Genomic DNA, 19,705 nt, shown 5'->3' with positions numbered 1-19,705 from the left:
GGAGGGGCCCACGCACGCGGAGAACTAGGGGACCCATCAGAAGTCGCACGTGTAAGGCAGTCAGGTCGCTGAGACGCGGGCACCCGAGGGTTGCTGTAACGCCCAGTTTACCGCCAGCGCTAATTCAGGTGTGCCTGATGTGTAGCAGGGGCTGCACGCAGCGACGGTGACCCGCAACGAAACCACTGAATTATTCGGGCCCTGCTGACAATCTCGGGTCATTCCTCGAGTCCGCAAATCCACCACTGCTAACGAGAGCGGCTACCTAGGATCCAGTCCAGGGTCAGCACACTGTTTCTGGAAAGGGCTAGAAAGCAAGTGCTTTACCTTTGGTGGGTCATGTGATCTGTTCCAACTCCCCAGCTATGCAAATCTAATGAGGACGGAGGCCACAGACAGTACATAAACAAGGCACGCTGTTGTATTCTAATAACGTTTTATGAACAGAAACACACAGCAGGTTGGGTCGTAGCCTGCGGGTCCTGGTTTGCCAACTTCCGATCTAAAAGATTAATTATCTCGGGCGCCTGGGTGGCTCAGTGAAGCGTCTGACTTCGGCTCAGGTCAAGATCTCGCGGGTTCATGAGATCGAGCCCCGAGTCGGGCTCTCCGCACTGTCAGGGCAGAACCTGCTTGGGATTCTCTTCCTCCCTCTCTTCTCTCTCTGCTCTTATGCTGCTCACGCTCTCTCTCTCTCAAAATAAATAAAAAGGGGCGCCTGGGTGGCACAGTCGGTTAAGCGTCCGACTTCAGCCAGGTCACGATCTTGCGGTCCGGGAGTTCGAGCCCCGCGTCAGGCTCTGGGCTGATGGCTCAGAGCCTGGAGCCTGTTTCCGATTCTGTGTCTCCCTCTCTCTCTGCCCCTCCCCTGTTCATGCTCTGTCTCTCTCTGTCCCAAAAATAAATAAACGTTGAAAAAAAAAAAATTAAAAATAAATAAATAAATAAATAAAAATTTAGAAATAAAATAAAAAGTCTGCCTTAATAAATGTTAAATGATCAGTTATCTCCCCAAAACCACCTGAAGTACCACAACTGTCTTTTGAGAAGTTGTTTTATTTCTACTGTGCCCAGAGTATAGAACACTCATTAGAATTTGCTAATATCGTCGGAGTCTGAGCCAGCCTCTTACATGTATTTGGCGTGTTTTCTACACTATCCTGACCAGCTCGCTACTCCCCTCGTGGGGGAGGCATTCTGGATATTCCAGTGCCACCCGCAGAGCTGAGAGGCAGGTGATGTCACGCTGACTGCGTTCAACCGCTTATTAGCTGTGTGATACGGGCCAGGTTGCTTAACCTCTCTGTGCCTCTGGCTGAAAGGCGACAACACAGCACCACACCTCGTGCGGTGGTTTAAGTTTGAGGAACAAGAGTTAATACTGGAAAGCGTTTAGAACAAAGTCCCTGGGACACAGCAGGTACGCAACGAAAATAGCTGCCATTATAATAATTATCTAATCACTTGCTATCTTTATTCAATCTAGGAACTACTATTAGAAGAGGTAAGAATTTTTGTTCCCTGAAAACGCTCCTACAGAGTTACTCTTACTGAATTCCCAAAACGGTCTCATTTGGAAGTCCAGCCATCCCTCGGAAAGGGGGTTAGTCTGTCGGACGGCTTGGTTAAGGTGGTCAGGAGCGGCGGAGGGGGCTTGGTGTCTAAAGGCAGAGTTCTCCTGCGTCCTAGAGAGATGCGGTCCAACAGAACTGGCCGCAGTGATGGAAATAATACAAATCGGTGCTGTCCAACATGGTAGCCGTAGGGGCCACTGAGCGGTAAAATACGATTGCAGGGTGACTGAAGGGGTAAACTGATTTCACCTAACGTTACGTATTTTCAACAGCCACATGCGGCTAGCAGTCACCCCTGTAGAAAGCACAGCTGTGGACAACGCGAGAAAAAAGTAAATGCATGCTGTCTGAGCTCCCCGAAACGAACCTCAAAGGGCAAACACCTCAGGGATGAATGGTAAGCAACTCTGAGGGTTATGGACACATAGTTTCCAGGACTGAATTAAAAAAGAAAAGTCTTCCTCTGCCTTCATGCTCTAACATCCTACTCGTTGGCACTAAAATGCTGTGGCTCTCAAGGGCTCCGCTCACTAATTAGTGACACTGAGAGAGAACCCCACATTGGCTCCTCCCGTGGCGTCCATTCTGGGCGCTCAGAAACCCCAATCGATCAAGGATGCAGGCAGCCAGGAAAACGTCTGCTCACGGCAATAAAACCCACTTGGAACCGGGGGCGCCTGGGTGGCTCAGCTGGTTGAGCGACCGACTTCAGCTCAGGTCGTGATCTCACAACTCCTGAGTTCGAGCCCCGCATCAGGCTCTGCGCTGACAGCTCAGAGCCCGGAGCCTGCTTCGGATTCTGGGTCTCCCTCTCTCTCTGCTCCTCCCCCACTCACGCTCTGCCCCCCTCTCTCTGTCAAAAATAAACAAACATTAAAAAAAAAACCCACTTGGAACCCAGTTCAGGAGGCATTCTGCCTCTGAGTGTTGCCCGAACACAGGAGTGGAAAGTGAAATCAACGAGCAGAGGAGAAAAGAGCCACAGAACATTGTAGTGTTTTGAAAGAAACCCCCTGTTGCTTTCAGAGGACGTAAAAAGAGAAGGTGTAAGGGCAGAATTGAAGAGTGGGGTCCTGAGGTCTGATCTGGTTCTCTTAAACCACCGCACCCCGGGAGCGTGGAACCTCCGGAAGAATGCAGCCAGGGGCTCTTCTGCCTGTTTGGGGGTTTGGAACCTACCTTTGGGGTTGCTGGGCTGGCCCAAGTGACCAGATACTCCCTTCCCTTCTCTGCTCGCTCTGGGAGTGACCAGACCAGAGTGGGTGGGGCCATTGATGGCCCTTGGGGCTGCTCAGCTAGCCTGTCTATCCTGGAGACTCGTCAACACCCTCAACAGTGGCCAAAGCTTATGGGCTCCAACAGTCCCGTCTGGGACAGGCAAACAATGGGTGGGCTTGAGAAATGATCTAAATCATCAAATGTCCGCATCGTCGCACACGGAGACATGAGGCATTTCTTGGGGGCATCAGGGGTCCAGCTCAGCCTCCTTCAGTTGGCCACCGGTAGTCCCCTAACATCCTAATTCTACCGACAGGCATCGACTGCTCCTTTGCCACGACTTCCCTGGGGGCTTCACCCCGCATGGAGTATGGGAGGAGGAGACATTTTAATGGAAAGATGTTTAATTTCCAGAAGAGATTAGTAGAAGGTCAGGGGAATGAGTATGTTGGCTCTTTAATCAAGCCAATTGGCCGGAGGCTATTTTATTGGCTAAAAAAGAAGTACATCTAAAGAAATACACAATCTTCTTTTTGCCATGTAGAAATTCATCGGAACGTTTGCCACCATGAAAGGAGGGCTTCTGATGGGAAAAAGCTACACAAATGATTAATGGTAGTCTGACGGCTCATTCCATAAATCAAAGAACTCTTGTCAAAGAACCCCAAGCCAAAGCTCCAATTACTGGGAAATGTTTCAGGAAGCATTAAACCTGAATATCCAAAGACTGGGGGACTTGAATCAGAGGCTGACAAACCCAACCAGGAACCTTATTATAACTGAGGGAGATCAGAGGGACAGGCAAACACAGAAACATCATAGAGCGGGCAGCTACATCTCAGAAAAGAACCCTTTGTCAGAAACTAAGGAGGGAAGGGAGAACGTTCTCTTGGCATCCATCAAATACAATGGGGGAAAGCATACCGTAGGCCAACTGTAAAGTCAGCTCAAAGCAACAGGCAAATTAGTAATACATAATTTACACAGAAAATGCTCCTATCTTTGCAATATTAAATCTGCGTCAAATAGAAGCCTGGGAGAAACATGGCGGGGCGGGGGGTGGGGGGCACAGAGGAAGGGAGAGAAAAGAACGTTGGCGTAAATCTGAGCGAGTGCTTAACCTGCAGATGCCCGCTGTTAGTAGGGACACCACTGACTGAGCAGAACCGGCCCCAAACTCAGAAATGTGATGCTTCACGGAACAGCCCTCTTAAAAGGCCGGCCAGAGGCCCAAAATGTGGGTGATGTCTCCTGGGTACTGAGAACTTTTCAGCATCACCTGTGAACCAAGAAGGTGGGCTCAGGTCTGGGCGACAGAGCCAGGGGCGTCCCCCGCCCGCTGGTAGGTTCTGTTATCTCTGCTCGTCCACGTGTGGACAGCCCAGGAGACCCTTGAGGGCCCCAAAAGCTGGTAGAGAGCCCTCAGCCCTCCTGGGCTAGTTAGCGGGAGGGAAGGCTTAGCCATAGGGGGAGCTACAGACGTTCTCACGAGTTTCACCTTACACGAGGCTCAACACCTAAATATGAGAAACAGAAACATCTGCCGCCTGACCACAAGCCCGGCCGGCAAGGTCAGCGGCGAGGTTAGAAAGACGTGTCCTCCCGAAGCCTGCGACGGGACCACCGTCCGGCCAAACCGTGAACAAAGCGAAAGGTAAACGAGAAAAGACCCCCGCAGGCTACGGTCGGGTAAATACCGTACACCGTATTTGCAACGTTGCCTGCGACCTACCCCGGTTTCAATAACCGCATCTGCGCGGCAGAAGGGACTGGCTTGCAAAGTGCTCTTTTGGCCTTTTGACCCCTGGCTGTGGGCGCTTGCCCAAGCCCTACCGTCTACCCACTGGGAAGGGAACACTCATCCACAGGGTTAAATCTGCACACTTGAGGGGCGCCTGGGTGGCTCAGTGGGTTGAGCGTCGGACTCTTGATTTCAGCTCGGGTCATGATCTCACGGTCCGTGGGTTCGAGCCCCGCGTCGGGCTCTGTGCTGACAGCTCGGAGCCTGGAGCCTGCTTCGGATTCTGTGTCTCCCTCTCTGCCCCTCCCCTGCTCGTACTCTCTCTCTCTCTTTCAAAAATAAATAAACATTAAAAAAAACCTTTTTTTTAAAAATTGCATCCTGGGGGGCGCCTGGGTGGCGCAGTCGGTTAAGCGTCCGACTTCAGCCAGGTCACGATCTCGCAGTCCATGAGTTCGAGCCCCGCGTCAGGCTGATGGCTCAGAGCCTGGAACCTGTTTCCGATTCTGTGTCTCCCTCTCTCTCTGCCCCTCCCCCGTTCATGCTCTGTCTCTCTCTGTCCCAAAAATAAATAAACGTTGAAAAAAAAAAAAATTGCATCCTGGAATCTAATGCGAGTACACACATCTCTCAAATGTTGGCTTTACGCTGCTGAACTTTCTCCTACGGTCTCTCGTGTCTGCAGATCCGTGATGAAAACCAGAACTACCCCAGGGGAGGAAAGCCACTAAAGACACAGCTGAGCCTCGAATACGAGGTTCAGAGCATAGGGAGTGTGCTGCACATGCGTGTTCTGAGCACAGGGCAGGTGTGGGGACACCAGGTACGTGTCGCGACTACAGCCTGCAGTGTGAAGAAGACGGAGGGCTAAGGTTGCTATGCCACCCAGATACATTTTTTTACGTATTTTTAATACGCATTTGCACTTTCCATTTTTTTTTTTTTTTTTTTTTTTTTTTTTAAATTTTTTTTTTTCAACGTTTATTTATTTTTGGGACAGAGAGAGACAGAGCATGAACAGGGGAGGGGCAGAGAGAGAGGGAGACACAGAATCAGAAACAGGCTCCAGGCTCTGAGCCATCAGCCCAGAGCCTGACGCGGGGCTCGAACTCACGCACCGCGAGATCGTGACCTGGCTGAAGTCGGACGCTTAACCGACTGCGCCACCCAGGCGCCCCGCATTTGCACTTTCCAGAAACGCGAGTCGACCCGGGGAAGGTGACACTTTTGGGGGAGGGACAACTTTACCAAGATTCTTCGCCTGTTTGTTAAATCATGTCACCAACCCAAGCCGCTCTGGGGGTCTGAGTCCACTTCAACCCTCCTTCTCCCCGTCTGCACCGGCTGCTGCAAGGCCCCCGGGGCTGCTCACAGCCTCGTGTGCCCCCATCTCCCAGCCCTCCCACTGCAGCCGACCCAGAGTGTGCACAGACCAAGGTACAGACCACCTCTGTCCACATGACCGCTTCGCATCCTCCCCGTAAGGTCCCGGGGCGTCTAGACTTAACACATGCAGGTAAGCGATACTGCCTTTCCAATTCATTCAGGGCATTCCCAAATACTTGCTAGAAAAAGGGGGTGTGCCAGGGCTGAAGGTTCAGGAACTGTTGACCTAGAAGCTTGATCTTGGACAAGTCTCTTGGCCGCCTGGGCCTCCTGTGCTACGTGAATAAAATCGAAGTCTGGACCAAGTCCAAGTCCTGCTCTAGGACGAAGCAGTCCAGACTGAGCAGCTGGGGGCAGAGGATGTGGATGGACGGCCCATCAGAAGGGGAAAGGGCAGAGGGTAGCCCCCAGCCCCGTGCACACGCGCGCGTGCACACACATACGCCCCCCTGCTGCACATCTGTGGCTACAGCAAAAGCTCTGGGGCACCCACAAGTCTTCTTCTGTCATAAACAGTCACTGGCTGGGAAGTTCGCCCCGGAATTTCAGTAACGACAGGTTCTCGGTGCACGGGGTCGTACACTAAGCCACAGGCTCTTTGAAGGACGGGCCCACGGGGTATCTGGTGGCCCCACGAGGCCTGCCTAGCACCTGCCACCACTGCTCTCCGGCTGTGCCTACAGAGGACCACATCTGTTGTGCCACCAAAATGGAGACCGAGTTGTGGCATCGGGAGAAGACAGGCGGGCACTTCTCCCACACGGGGCGACGTCTCCTGCCTTACTATCGACGCCCACAGTTTTCTGAAGCTTCCCAGTTGTTATTTTCCCTCAACCAAAGTTGGGGGAACAGAGACTGTGGACGAGGAAAGTGAGCAGGGAGGCAAGTAGACGACGGGCAGCAGGGCACTGAATGTGGAAGCTCAGGGTCTGGCAACGGCTCACCGGCCTGAGGAGCCAACCGCATTCCCCTTATTTGTTTTCTCTGTTTAAGGTTAAACTTTAGGGTCACAAAAAGAGATGTGAAATCGAAATGTGCACGGCATTTGGGCAGCAACGGCACCCAGAAGACGGCGACTCTGACCCCGTGGGCTCCTCCGGGGCCCAACGCTGCCACGAGGCCCTGGGGGCCGTCCCGGGAGCCCAGCGGGGGCTGCCCGATGCCATCCAGGCTCCACACTGTTCTCAGGCGCCTGCCCCGCAACGGCAGGCTTGGAGCCCTGTCCTCAGACTGAATGTTCTGTGCTCCTTTCTAAGCGAGTCACAGAAGGGGTCCCAGTGAACCACACCTTGACCACCATTGAACTTCGGGACAGCAAAGGTGGCTCTCCGAGCAAGCCCAGGCCGCGGTCCGGAACAGCCTCACGCTGACGCCTGACGCTCCCCTCCCGGCTCGAGCCCCCCCCACATCAGGACTAGAGGGGATCGAGGACCGTCAGAGGACGGTGTGCTGTCTGCAAGCCGGGTGTGACTACAAAAAGGCCGGCTGACTCAGATTTTTATCAAGTTGATGCTAGGAGAAGGCACCACAGCTGCTAGGAGAATTCTCGTGTGGATTCCCCTGGCAGGAGTTCATACCTGTGTGTACACGCATACCCAGACAAGTACACGACTCACAGGAAAACACGCAACCATATACTCACAGCGAGATCGACACATACACAACCGTATACATATATGCATATATCTACATACACACAGGTGTCTACACATGCACACGAAGGACCCACAACCATATGCACGTATGCAAATATCTACATACACAGATGTCTACACATGCACACAAATGACCCACAACCATATACACGTATGCAAATATCCACATACACACAGATGTCTATATACACACACACAACCATATACACAAATACATACACAACCATACAAACGTATGCAGGTATCTACACACAACACAAAAACATATGCATACACATAAATATACAATAATCACAGACACATACAGATATGTACATATACACAGATGTCTACAAATACACAATGATACACATCATATAGACACATAAATATACACACAACCATATATACGTATGCACAGATGTCTATACGTATACAAATATATACAAATACATACAACCATACACACATATGAATATACACACAACTATTTACACATCTGCACAGATATCTGCACATATACACAAAGACAATCATATACACATACACAGATATCTACACATCTACATACCCACAGATATATACACAACCATATACACATATACACGAATATACAATCATATGCACAACTATACACACGTATGCAGCTATCTACATATACAAATATTTACAGACACATAAATATACACACATACATACACAGATATCTATACACACAAATATATACATACACAGATATACACACACTATATGCTCAAATATACACACAACCATATACACATATGCACAGATATCTACACACATACAACCATATACACATACACAGATATCTGTGCATCTATACACACACAGATATACACACAACCACATACACATACCCACAGATATATACACAACTATATACACATATACACATATATAGAACCATACACACATACGCAGATATCTACACACACAAATATTTAGATACATATAAATATACACACAATCATACACACACGATATCTACATATACACACGTCTACACATACACACAACCATATATGCATACACAGATATCTACAAATACACACACAAATGGACATGCAACCATATACATATACACACAAATAGATACACAACCATACACACGTATGCAATATCTACACATACACACAAATACGCACACAATTATATACAAATATCTACATATACAGATGTCTACAAATACAAATACACACAACCACACACACAGACGAGTACATACAGAACCATATACAGATATCTACACCTACACAAATATATACACACATATACACACAACCATATACACATACATACAAATATACACACCCATCTACACATACACATATACATTTACATACACATAGATATATATACAACCATATACATATATACACAAATACACAATCATACAAATGTCTACACATACACAGAAATATGTACACACACACAAATATACACACAGCCATATACACAAATGTCTACACAAATAGACGCATGCACACAGGTCTACATATACACAGATACCTAGGCATACAAATATACACGCAGATGTCTACACAGACACACGAATACATACATACACAGATCCCCCTTTAAACAACACAGCCTTTCGGCTTCTCTTATGCCAGTGTCTGCTCAGTATTCACGCGGTGCCCCGAAACCCTGCCGCGCCCAGCCACGCGCCCGTCACTCACCTCTCCGTGTCAAAGTACGAGTCTATGTAAGAATGCGGGGCACCTGCCACGGCGAAGTTGCTGCTTCCAGTGTCCACGAGAATCTGCAGCTTTTATTTTGAAGGGGAAAAAATAGAAACTATCAGGTTACTGGAAGAAGGCAATGCTCTCGAAGAATTCTTTCTAAAACTAAGCACTAAGAACAAGGTATTGCTTGGAAAAAAACTTGTATCAATGAGAAATTTGTGTTAAAAGTCGTTATGAAATTGAAATCTGAACAGTCCGTTAAGAAGCTAACAGCAGGGAGGGGCACCTGGGGGGCTCAGTCGGTTAAGCGTCCGACTTCGGCTCAGGTCATGATCTCACAGTTTGCGGGTTCAAGCCCCGTGTCGGGCTCTGTGCTGACGTCTCAGAGCCCGGAGCCTGCTTTGGATTCTGTGTTTCCCTCTCTCTCTGACCCTCCCCTGCTCACGCTCTGTCTCTCTCTCTGTCTCGAAAATAAACATTAAAAAAATTTTTTTTAATACACAAACCTTAAAAAAAAAAAACTGCTAAAAAACATAAGCTATTGATGAGATAACCCAGGTGGGTAAGTATTTCCCTAGAATTCTCTCAACACTTACACAGCTGCTCTGGGAAAAACCCTCAGTTTTGCCAAATCCAGTGTTTTCCACGCTTCTCTCACGTGACCCCCTCCCTCAGCAGTCTTGCCCAGTCAGCCACCCTGTCCTGGAAATACGGTCTTCGTTCTGGATTCCGGGACTCTACGCTCCCAGTTTTCCTCCGACTTCCTGCCTGCCCACTTCAGTCTCACTGCCGGGTGCCTCTCCTCTGCCCCGTGTGCGGGAGTCCCCCACAGGTTGGCCCTGCAACCGCCAGGCACCAGCCACACTCGCCCCGTGGCAGCGACCTCATCAGTCTCACGGCTTTGCCCTCCACACGCCCGTGACTCCCCTACATCTCCCACGCGGGCACCCCCAGGCCTTCCCCGCTCAACACCTCCACTTGGATGCCCAACAGCCATCCGTTAGGGGTTGAAATGTGTCCCCCAGAAAGTCACACCGCGGTCCTAACCCCCCAGAACCTGTGACTGTGACCTGACTTGGAAATAGGGTCTTTGCGGATGCCATTAAGATGAGGTCATTAGGGTGGCCGTCATCCGACAGGACTGCGGTCCTTACAAGAGGAAAACACCATGTGAAGATACAGACGCACAGGAAGAAGGCCAGGGGACAGGGGCAGAGACTGGACAGAGGCAGGTGCAGCCAAGGGGCACCAGAGACTGACGGCCACCACCGGCAGCCAGCAGACGCAAGGAAGGACTCGACCCAGAGTCCCAGAGGGAGGGCAGGCCGGCCGCCACCCTGACCTCAGACTTCTGGCCTCCAGACTGTGAGAGGAGGCATTTCTGTTTCAGACCACCCGGTCTGTGTTTCACGATGGCTGTCCCAGGAAACAAACACACTGTCTCACGTCTGACGTGTCCAGAACCGAGCCCCCGGCACCCCCAGGCCTGCCGCGTCCATAGACTCTGTTTCCATTTTGTTAACGGTGGCTCCGTCGCGTCAGCTCAGGCCACACAGCGTGGCGACACCTTCACCGCTTCTCTCCCCCATGCCCCACATCCAGACCCCCTCCTCCGGGCTGTATTCCGCGCCTGCCCGTCTCTCATCACCTCTGCTGGGACCAATGTGGCCAGTGGCATGACCGTCTCCCGCCTTTCCCAACCAGGGTCCCCGTTTCCTGCCTCAGTCCGCTCCACCCAGTGGCCACCGTGACGCTACAAAAGCGTAAGTCAGAGTGCACCACCCCCTGCCCTCCCTCAGCTCGACAGCCTCAGTCCTCACACCGGCTGCCAAGTCTCCGGCGCCCCGACTTCACTCCACCCCCACCATGCTGTTCCGTGGACATTCCAGACCGGGGCCGTCCCTGCCCCCCGACCCACTCCTGGGGGGACCCGGAACGCGGCGTGCCCTCCCGGGGAACCCGCAGTGCACATCCCCCCATGTCCTCCAAGGCTTTACTCAACGGGCACCTCTCAATGTACCCTTCTGAATGGCAACTCCCTGCCTCTGCTGGGCACCCCCTTCCCTTCCTCCCTCTGCTCCCATGACGCCTCATGCCCTCCTGGGGTAACAACAGCAATGGCAGGCATCTAGCAGCACCTACTATGTGCCAAGGACTCAGCACCTACTATGTGCCAGGAACTCCTTACAGTGCTGCATAGACACTAACGTGCTGAACCCTCACGAGGGCCTTCTGAGGGCAGCGTCGACGCCCTTATTCACAGATAGGGCAAGCAGGTGCAGGGGGGCTGACCAACCTGGTCACGCACAGGTGTGTGCGTGGCAGGGCTGGGCCTGAACCCACGCCGTGCTACTCCAAACACATTATTTTAACCCAGCTACCCACTTCCTGGCTCTAGGAGCTACCCATTTCCCCTTCACCCCACTAGCGTGTGAGCTCTGAGGCAGGGATATGTGCTATTTTGTTCACTGCTCTGTCCCCGTGCCCGGAACGGGGCCAGGCACAGAGGAGACGCTCAAATATGTGTTGAGCGAACAGCTAAATGATTCTCAAAGGTTAAAAAAAAATCAAAGACACCAACTTTTCCTTTGAAAGACAATACAGATTCGGGAAAAAATAAACAAGGTACGGTTGGGGCGCCTGAACGTGCTGTGGGCAGGCTCCGCGGAGGCCCTGTTTTAGGCTGCCAGGCAGACAGCAATGCTGGCTCCCGCTTCCCCGATCGAAGTGCCCTGGCCTTCCCCTGCAGGAGACTGCGGAAATGGCCGGCAGTAACGACCCGTCCTGGGAGCACCTGCCCTGGAGCTGTGGGCACAGCAAATGCACTGCCCACGTTTTCCCAAACAAGAGCCAATTCTGTGACCTCAGAGGGTGCCCTTCCCAGCACTGAAGATCCCATCCATGACACTTGGCGGAATGGCGGACAGATCTGGGGCCTGAGGCCTGACGTGACTCTAACACGTACTGAATAAAGAGATGGTAAAAATCACTCGATACGCCTTAACTTTAGGAAGCGAGTTCTGCCCTTCGTCTGCATCTACTAACACGGAGTCACTGGAAAAGGTGCAAAATCTCACTCCCCTACAGAGAGGAGATGTCAGACAGCCTGCAGTTTGAATAAAAATCATCTGGTTCCCCGTTCAAGCACGTGATGCCCAACAGCCCCGCGGCTGTCGCCAAGTCTGCGTGTACTTGGGCTGGACCGGAAAGGAGCTGCAGAGACCTGGCGTGCCTCCAGCAGTCAGGGCAGGTGCGCCCGGGGGAGGAGTTCGTGCGCAGGTCAGCCGGGAGGGCCGGATATTCCTACAGGGCAGAGCTCTCCGCTCCCACTCTCCGTGTCAGTGACTTGACACAACATGATCCTCAAAGCAGGCTTATCAGAATCTCTGTGCAGGTTTTTAAAAAGTCCCTTCACATTGAGGCACCTGGGTGGCTCAGTCAGTTAAGCGTCCGACTCCGGCCCAGGTCATGATCTCCAGGCTCATGTGCTTCCGATTCTGTCTCCCTCTCTCTCTGCCCCTCCCCCACTCGTGCTCGTGCTCTCTCTCTCTCTCTCTCTCTCTCTCTCAAAAATAAACGTAAAAAAAATTTAAAAAATAAAATAAAAGTAATAAATAAATAAACGTAAAAGCAATCCCCTCAAAATCAGTTCTTTTAAGACAGGAGCCCATCCCACATACGTCCGACTCAATACATTTTTCCTAATCCTATGGCTTCCCATGTCCCATTTCCATTTTGATCCTGTAGTTTACGTTTTCATGGAGGCCTCACGCTTAGGATGGCTGATGAAATCGTCGGCCGCTGGTGACTGAGTCAACCTCCAGCCCGTCTGCCCTCCCGAGGGGAGCCTGAACTCCCAACTCTCCTCCCAGGTTGGTTCCCCATCCCGAGAGCAAGCTCATTAACGTCACTCAGGTGTGGGCGGACGGGGGCTTGCTCTGAATAGCAGTCCTATCCCTGGGGGAGCTCCTCGGGCTTCAGGAGCTCTGCCAGGAACTGGACCAAGATCAAACACAGATTTCTTCTAGTAAGACGCAGTATCACATATGGCCAATGTGACAACAGCAAGGATGGCACCTTTACCCATCCTGGGAACGAACTGCCAAAATGCAACCTGTCAAGCACCAAGGCTTTTGTCCCAGCAGCAGACACTGGGTCCAAGCTGACACACGCTCAGCCGTGCAACACACGGGATCCCGCTTCCAGATTTAAATGGTTCCTGAGGACAAGAAGAGCTTCTCAAGTTGCTTGGAGGAAAGCAGCAGAGAAACAAAGGAGAAGGGTAAAACCCCAGGACTCCTTCATGAGGCCAATCGGGGAATTCGACACCTTTAAAACCAGGGAGTGAGGGGCGCCTGGGTGGCTCGGTCAGTGAAGCATCCGACTCTTGATTTCAGCTCAGATCATGATCTCGTGGTTCACGGGTTCGAGCCCCACGTGGAGCTGTGCACTGACAGCGCGGACCCTGCTTGGATTCTCTCTCGGCCTCTCTCTCTGCCCCTCCCGTGCTCATGCTCCCGCGCCCTCTCAAGTAAATAAAAGAAGAAAGTGTGGCAAGACATATCAATCACCCGAAAAATAAAATAAAACAAAACAACAAAAAACAATTTCACAACAGTGAGGAATACTTCATCTGTCATCAAATCACAGGTGAGAAAACTCTAGAATCCTGAACATGAGCATCCTTCCTGCCCACACTCATGGTCGGTCAGGAAAAGCGTGCCATCTTTACGAGCGCTTCTGGGTCTCCAAGCACCCAGCCACCCAGCAGGAAAGGCCGGCTGCCTGGGGGCATCCCACCTCCACACCGAGTGCTTTTTCACAACAAGCGTGGTCAGAGGCACAATCGCCTAGGAGAATTTCTGGGTAGACATCCACCCCCCAACAGCCTCCGCATCTTACCAGAACTTTCACACACCCCTGCGCTTACGTCTACCGCAACAAAGGCCCGCTTTGCAGAGGCAGGGGGACACGAAAGCAGAGAAAGCTGCACCAGGATACAGACTCCATTCTTTTACACAGCCGACTCCTAACCGTCCAGGCATCTGGTACGACCCTCTCTTTCCCAGCGAGTTCAGCAGGGCTCAGCTTGCAAGAAAATTCAATTCGAGTCATGGCTCGGCGAAGCCGGCCACCTCAGTCGTTCCTGGAGCAAAGGATCTGAGGAGAGAAATCACCCCAATAAATGAGGCAGCCCAAAGTCAGGCAAGGGACGGATGTCCAGGGAAACCACCGTGGGCTGTGTTTCAAGTAACGTCTCTGCACAGCAACAAGCCGACACTTTTTTCTGTGCGACGATGCTGGAGACAGACGTCGTGTGTGCTGACGTCCCGCCATAGCTCCCCTTTTGGGAGGAATCCAAGCCACAAGGGAAAAAAGGTAGTGCCACTCGCCCCGTACCTCTGCTCTGCAACAAGCTGAACCTCCGAGGCTCAGGGTACCGGTTTCTTAGCCTCACTCCACGCATTCACACCGCCTTCTGCGGCATCCTTCATCCTGAACTTCCAAAAGCATTTCCTGCCTCCTTGGGTTCAAGTCCACACACCCATGATGGTCTAAACCCCAGGACGCTCAGCCCTATCAAGGGACGTTGAAGATGCAGATAGATTAACATTTAAAAAAAAACAGAAGGTCCAGAACTGCAGGAATTGACAGGACAAATTTTTTGTCGCTCCGTAAAAACAATAAAAACTCCAAACACTCCCTGGAGCCACTGCCCTGTGCCTCCCAGCACAGCCAGGCATCACTGAGCTAAACTTCCGTCTCGATTACAAGCCTGTAAGCAGCACAGGCAACTACTGACCAGTGCCCCCTGGAAGCTCCAGGAACATCACCTTCCTGGTTTTCCCACCACAGCCCTCCTTTCTCATCCCCCCTGCAGATACTTCCCTCCTCTGTGCTCTTGGAAACGCCGTACACGTTGCTCCTGGGAATTCTGTGTCCCCAGCCCCTGGTGCACCGTTTCCACACTGGACGGCGCCCCACGGTCTTCTCCAGGGGACATCCCAGCACGGGGCACCCTGCAGCGGAGCAGGGCCTGGGTGGGATTCGCCGCTTCGGCCCCAGTACCTTGGACAGCGCCCAGGGCACCTTGGCCGCTCGATCAAAGTTGTGAAAGCCGTGAACAAGTCGCTGCATATTCTGGGCAAAAGAAACTTGTTTATTCATTTATAAGACAAGTCTGTATTGCACACCCACCAATAATACACAAAATATCAAGAAGGCAAAAGATCTGAGACCGTCTATTCTAGAAGACGAGAGAGAAGACGTAGGAGACTCCTACTACCCCTAAGCAAACACTTTTCCCTGTGGCGTGTACTTCTTCAACGATACTCTCCAAGCCCAGCAGCCCCGGCTAAACCCGCGCGATGCCATTCTACAAAATAATCCTGAAGCAAGGACACCATTCGGCACACTGGCGGGTGAGGACTGGACAGGTTTCGAAATGTGAACGGCCAGTGTCTTCACGACAATGTGCTTCTGAGCCACTTTGCTGAGCGGTGACAGAGCCCCGGATCCAGGGGGCCCCACCTCTCACGAGCAGTGACACAGCCCCGGATCCAGGGGCCCACCTCTCACAAGCCTGCGTCTGGGCAGGACTCCACCTCGCTGCCTGTGCCTCGCTGCTCCCTGGTGCAGACTCTCAGTGAGCCAGCAATACCTGCTTGTGCCAATCACACATGCAACTCTCTGCAGGAGGTGGGAAGACTGAGGTCAGTCCTCAGTGGCCACCACCACAAACTCCAGGACATCCCAAGGGACCTCTGGCCAAGGGCTGGTTCCAGAGCAGTTTGAATCTAACGGGTTCTTCAGGACGTTCCCTTTAGGAGTGTCCTTGGGGACAGTCAGGACTTTATCCTCACGCCCTGGCCTGCCTAGACAAAGCTCACTCATTTTTAAAATGGCACCTGCTGTGGGGTTTTATTTTCCTCATTGTGTGTTGGTGCGACGCTGACGGAGTCCAGGCTGTCTGGGTCTTTACTGGCCTTCCTTTTCTCCAAGTAGCTTTACTCTCAAAGAGCTTGAAAATTGCTTGAGGGCAAAACAGATTTTCCTGTCTCCTTTTGTCATTCCCCACAATGACTACCTCAGGCATCTGCTAATCAGCTGACCTGTAGGGGTAAGAACACACCTGGGAGAAGGTGCACCTGCCAAGAAGCTGGAGGGAGATCGAGATCAAACTCCTGATATATGTGTGTAAGTATTTAGGTTTTCTAGAAATGGCTAGGGGGGGCTCACTTCATGTCCCAGGTGCTCTACAAAATAACCACATGTTTACCTCTTAAATATCCAAGGATAACCAATGTTAGAACAAGATGATGGGGGCACCTGGGTGGCTCAGTCGGTTAAGCATCTGACTTCGGCTCAGGTCATAGATATCACGGTTCATGGGTTCGAGCCGCGCGACGGGCTCTGGGCTGACAGCTCGGAGCCTGGAGCCTGCTTCGGATTCTGTGTCCCCCTCTCTCTCTGCCCCTCCCCTGCTCGCACTCTGTCTCTCTCAAAAATAAATAAACATTAAAACATTTTTAAAGGAATTAAGACAACAGCAGAGGTTTTGGTGCCCACCCGTGTGCCCTGGTATTTACTGGAGCTTCCGGTACATTCTCTAGCTGCAGCAGCAAAGACCCTTCAAGCATCCAGGGCGGCATGAAGTGCCAGGATGTGAACACAGCATCGGATGGCCTGAGACCTCCACCTGCCGGCTCCTCACCTGGACAGCTGGACAGCGCGCTCTGCCGCCTCCCAGAAGTCCGGGCAGCCCCAGACCCAGCTGTTCCCTGCAGTCACGGGCTCCTCCCTGCCTCACTGCCTTGCCCCCACCAGTGTCTCAGGGCAGGGAGAAACTCGAGAAGGGTGACTCCAGCAAACCTTGCCTTATGTGCCCCAGAGACCAAATATGCTTAAACTCAGAGACCCTGAACGGAACGAAAGCCAAGCGTGGTCAGGAAAGCGAAGAGCCCTCCAAGACGACGACCCACCTGACCGTTCTACCACCAGCCGAAACCTACATCCAGACTGTGCGTGTCTCCCACTGTCTGTCCCTCCTTAATCTTCTGCTGATGCGTGGGGCAATCACCTCGCAGAAAGTCATTTGCTCGTCGCTGCAGGAGGGCAAAACATCGCGTTAAAGGAAAGAACTGGGTGACGCGTCCAGTTAGCGATTAGCAGCTGGAGATCTCTCAGATATCACTGTCTCTTTTTCAGCAGGTTAACAGATAGGAAAATGAGCAGATCGTTTAAATAATGGCTCATTGAACACAACGATTCCTAATTACATTAGCCGCCCATCTGCTGAAGTCGGCCGGCAAGCAGAACCCGCAAGCAGCGGCATTTTCCGGCCCAGCTACGCGGGCTGTTTGCCCGCAGTTATTACGCGTGATTATAGGCGCTGATCTTGTTAACCAGGTTCTTTCTCCGCTTCGGTTCTGGAGATGAATCTCATTTACTTAAACACATCTTGTTGAAGAAAGCAAAAATAATTGCCACGCACCATTTCTCCAGAATCTAAAATTAAGGTTGTTTTATAAAGAACGGGATGGGGGGGGAATCACTTTCAAAGGGCCCCACTTAACACAAACAGATGTTACCGAACTCAGCTAAGAGGAGCTTGATTATACGATTTATTCAGGCTCTGCGCTCACGCACGCTTGGGCTTTCACTACTGCAACGAGGCTCCTACTAGAAAAACACACGTCAAGGGCCACATGGATTCCTCAGCTCCTTTTGGAGGAAAAAAACAAAACAAAACCAGCAGTGAAGGTTTTCCACAGGGTGCTCAGGGCTTGGCAGGTTAATTCTGGCCGTACAGGTGGAGGTTAGGAGCGCGGGATCTGGGGTGCGGGAGGGTTGATGCGGGGGTCCCTGTTTTAAGAACCGAAGTCAACCCCAGATCAGACACAGCTGATCTCCTTCCGGACACAGGAGTTACGGCTCCCTCTGCAGTGAAAACCCATCCCCGGGTGGTTTTACCCCAGGGAGGGAGTGGTCCCTGAGTTTTGAAACTTTCCAGACACAACCCCCCCCCCCCCCCCCCCCGTAGCAAGACTGGAGAGGCGAAGGGTGGGGGAGATTTCATCACACATCCAGAGCCCGGGCCCTTAATGGTGTCCATTCATAGGCTGCTGGCTTCAGGTTCATTTTCCGCCAACGGTCCCAGGATACGCTCTGCACTTTCTCTAAAGCAGAGCAGCATGACCATATAGTGGCTTCAGGGTCTGTGACGCCTGGATTGGGGCGCCAGCTTAGCCTCCTACTGGCTGGCTGTGGGGGCTCAGGTAAATGACACACCTTCTCCGGGCGTTGGCGTCCCCATCCACCCGTGAAGCGGAAGGCTAAAGGGTGCTGTTCTGAGGGGCACCTGAGATCGTTCATGTGTGGTGCGCCCAGAATTGTGCCCTGCTCACCGGGATGTTTTAACTTCTCAAAGGGGTTGGAGCGACTCTGTCCGCCCTCGTCTGCGGGCTGACTTGCATCGCGGTGTATCAGCGCCAGAACTGGTACGGGGTCCCCAGCAGCCCTCCCCGGGGAGGGCACTGCGGCCACTCCCCTGCAGCAGGCGGTGCCCACGTGAACGCGGCCATGTGCCAAAACACCGGGGTGGTGGCCCGGGCGCCAGGAGCACCCACACTCGGCTCAGACTCTAAACCCCAGGGCCAGCGAGGCCGCTGCACTCCACCAGTCCTTCTTCCACACTCGGTCCCCTGGGGGACTGGGACCCTCCACCTCCTTTCCTCTTCCCTCTGCCTCCATTTCCACGAGTCTCTGTGTCCCGTATGTTCCATGCGCCGGACCTTTCCTCAAGCTGTTCCGCTTCCTCTGCCTCCTTGGGTCACCCCAGCGGCTTCGATGCGCTAGCCCTGAGCACAGAGCTCAATAGAGGTTTGCTGAGTCAATGAATGAGTGGTGCTGTCTGTACTCAGAGCTGGAGCCAGTTAATTGCCGCCCTCCGGATGGGTTTTCCTAGGGTCTGATGCCCTCAGGGCTTCGGGGGTTCCACTGGGCTCCCGGTTTCTCTCCCACGGCGCCTCTAGTGGCCGTCCTTACCCTCTGGGGCCACCGCGGAGTGGAAGTCACACTTGGGTGATGGGTGACGGGGGAGGGGGGCTGTAGCAGGACCCGCGGGGCCCGCGCCCCACCCTCAGCAGCCTGACCGCCCTTCGCACCTCAAGGCTAACCAGCAAAGGTGATGTTGGTGAACAAGATCCTGGTGAACAGCCTGCACAACTCTGAAGCTCTGAGTTCTTGCACACGCTTCTCCCAGCCAGCCCCTGGGAGCGCAGGAGGGCGGCAGAGAGATGGGCTTTCCCGCTGATGGGAAGTCCACGTGCCCTGGCCCGGCCCCCACAAGGCAAAAGAACCCTCTAAGCACCTAGGGTCTCAAATACCCTTTTGTCCCCCGTGGAAGACGCAATGGCGGTAGAGCGTGCGGGCGCAGCCCGGATT

General features: G+C 52.4%; 1 protein-coding gene across 2 annotated transcripts in view; it reads right to left on the bottom strand.

The window, feature by feature from the left end:
• Positions 1 to 19,705, bottom strand: part of BACE2 (beta-secretase 2) — a 92,826-nt gene that overhangs the window by 44,095 nt on the left and 29,026 nt on the right. For both annotated transcript variants that reach the window (XM_047099796.1, XM_047099797.1), the window contains exon 2: positions 9,254 to 9,342. In XM_047099796.1, coding sequence (XP_046955752.1) covers positions 9,254 to 9,342 — 89 coding nt within the window. The remainder of the gene's footprint in view (positions 1 to 9,253; positions 9,343 to 19,705) is intronic.

The sequence above is a fragment of the Lynx rufus genome, unplaced genomic scaffold (assembly GCF_022079265.1).
Source record: "Lynx rufus isolate CCGP_SWC_20201006 ecotype Redwood Valley unplaced genomic scaffold, mLynRuf1.p SCAF_5, whole genome shotgun sequence".
Lineage (NCBI taxonomy): Eukaryota > Metazoa > Chordata > Mammalia > Carnivora > Felidae > Lynx > Lynx rufus.
The sequence above is the reverse complement of the archived record's forward strand: the minus strand, read 5'-3'. Positions and strand labels throughout refer to the sequence as shown.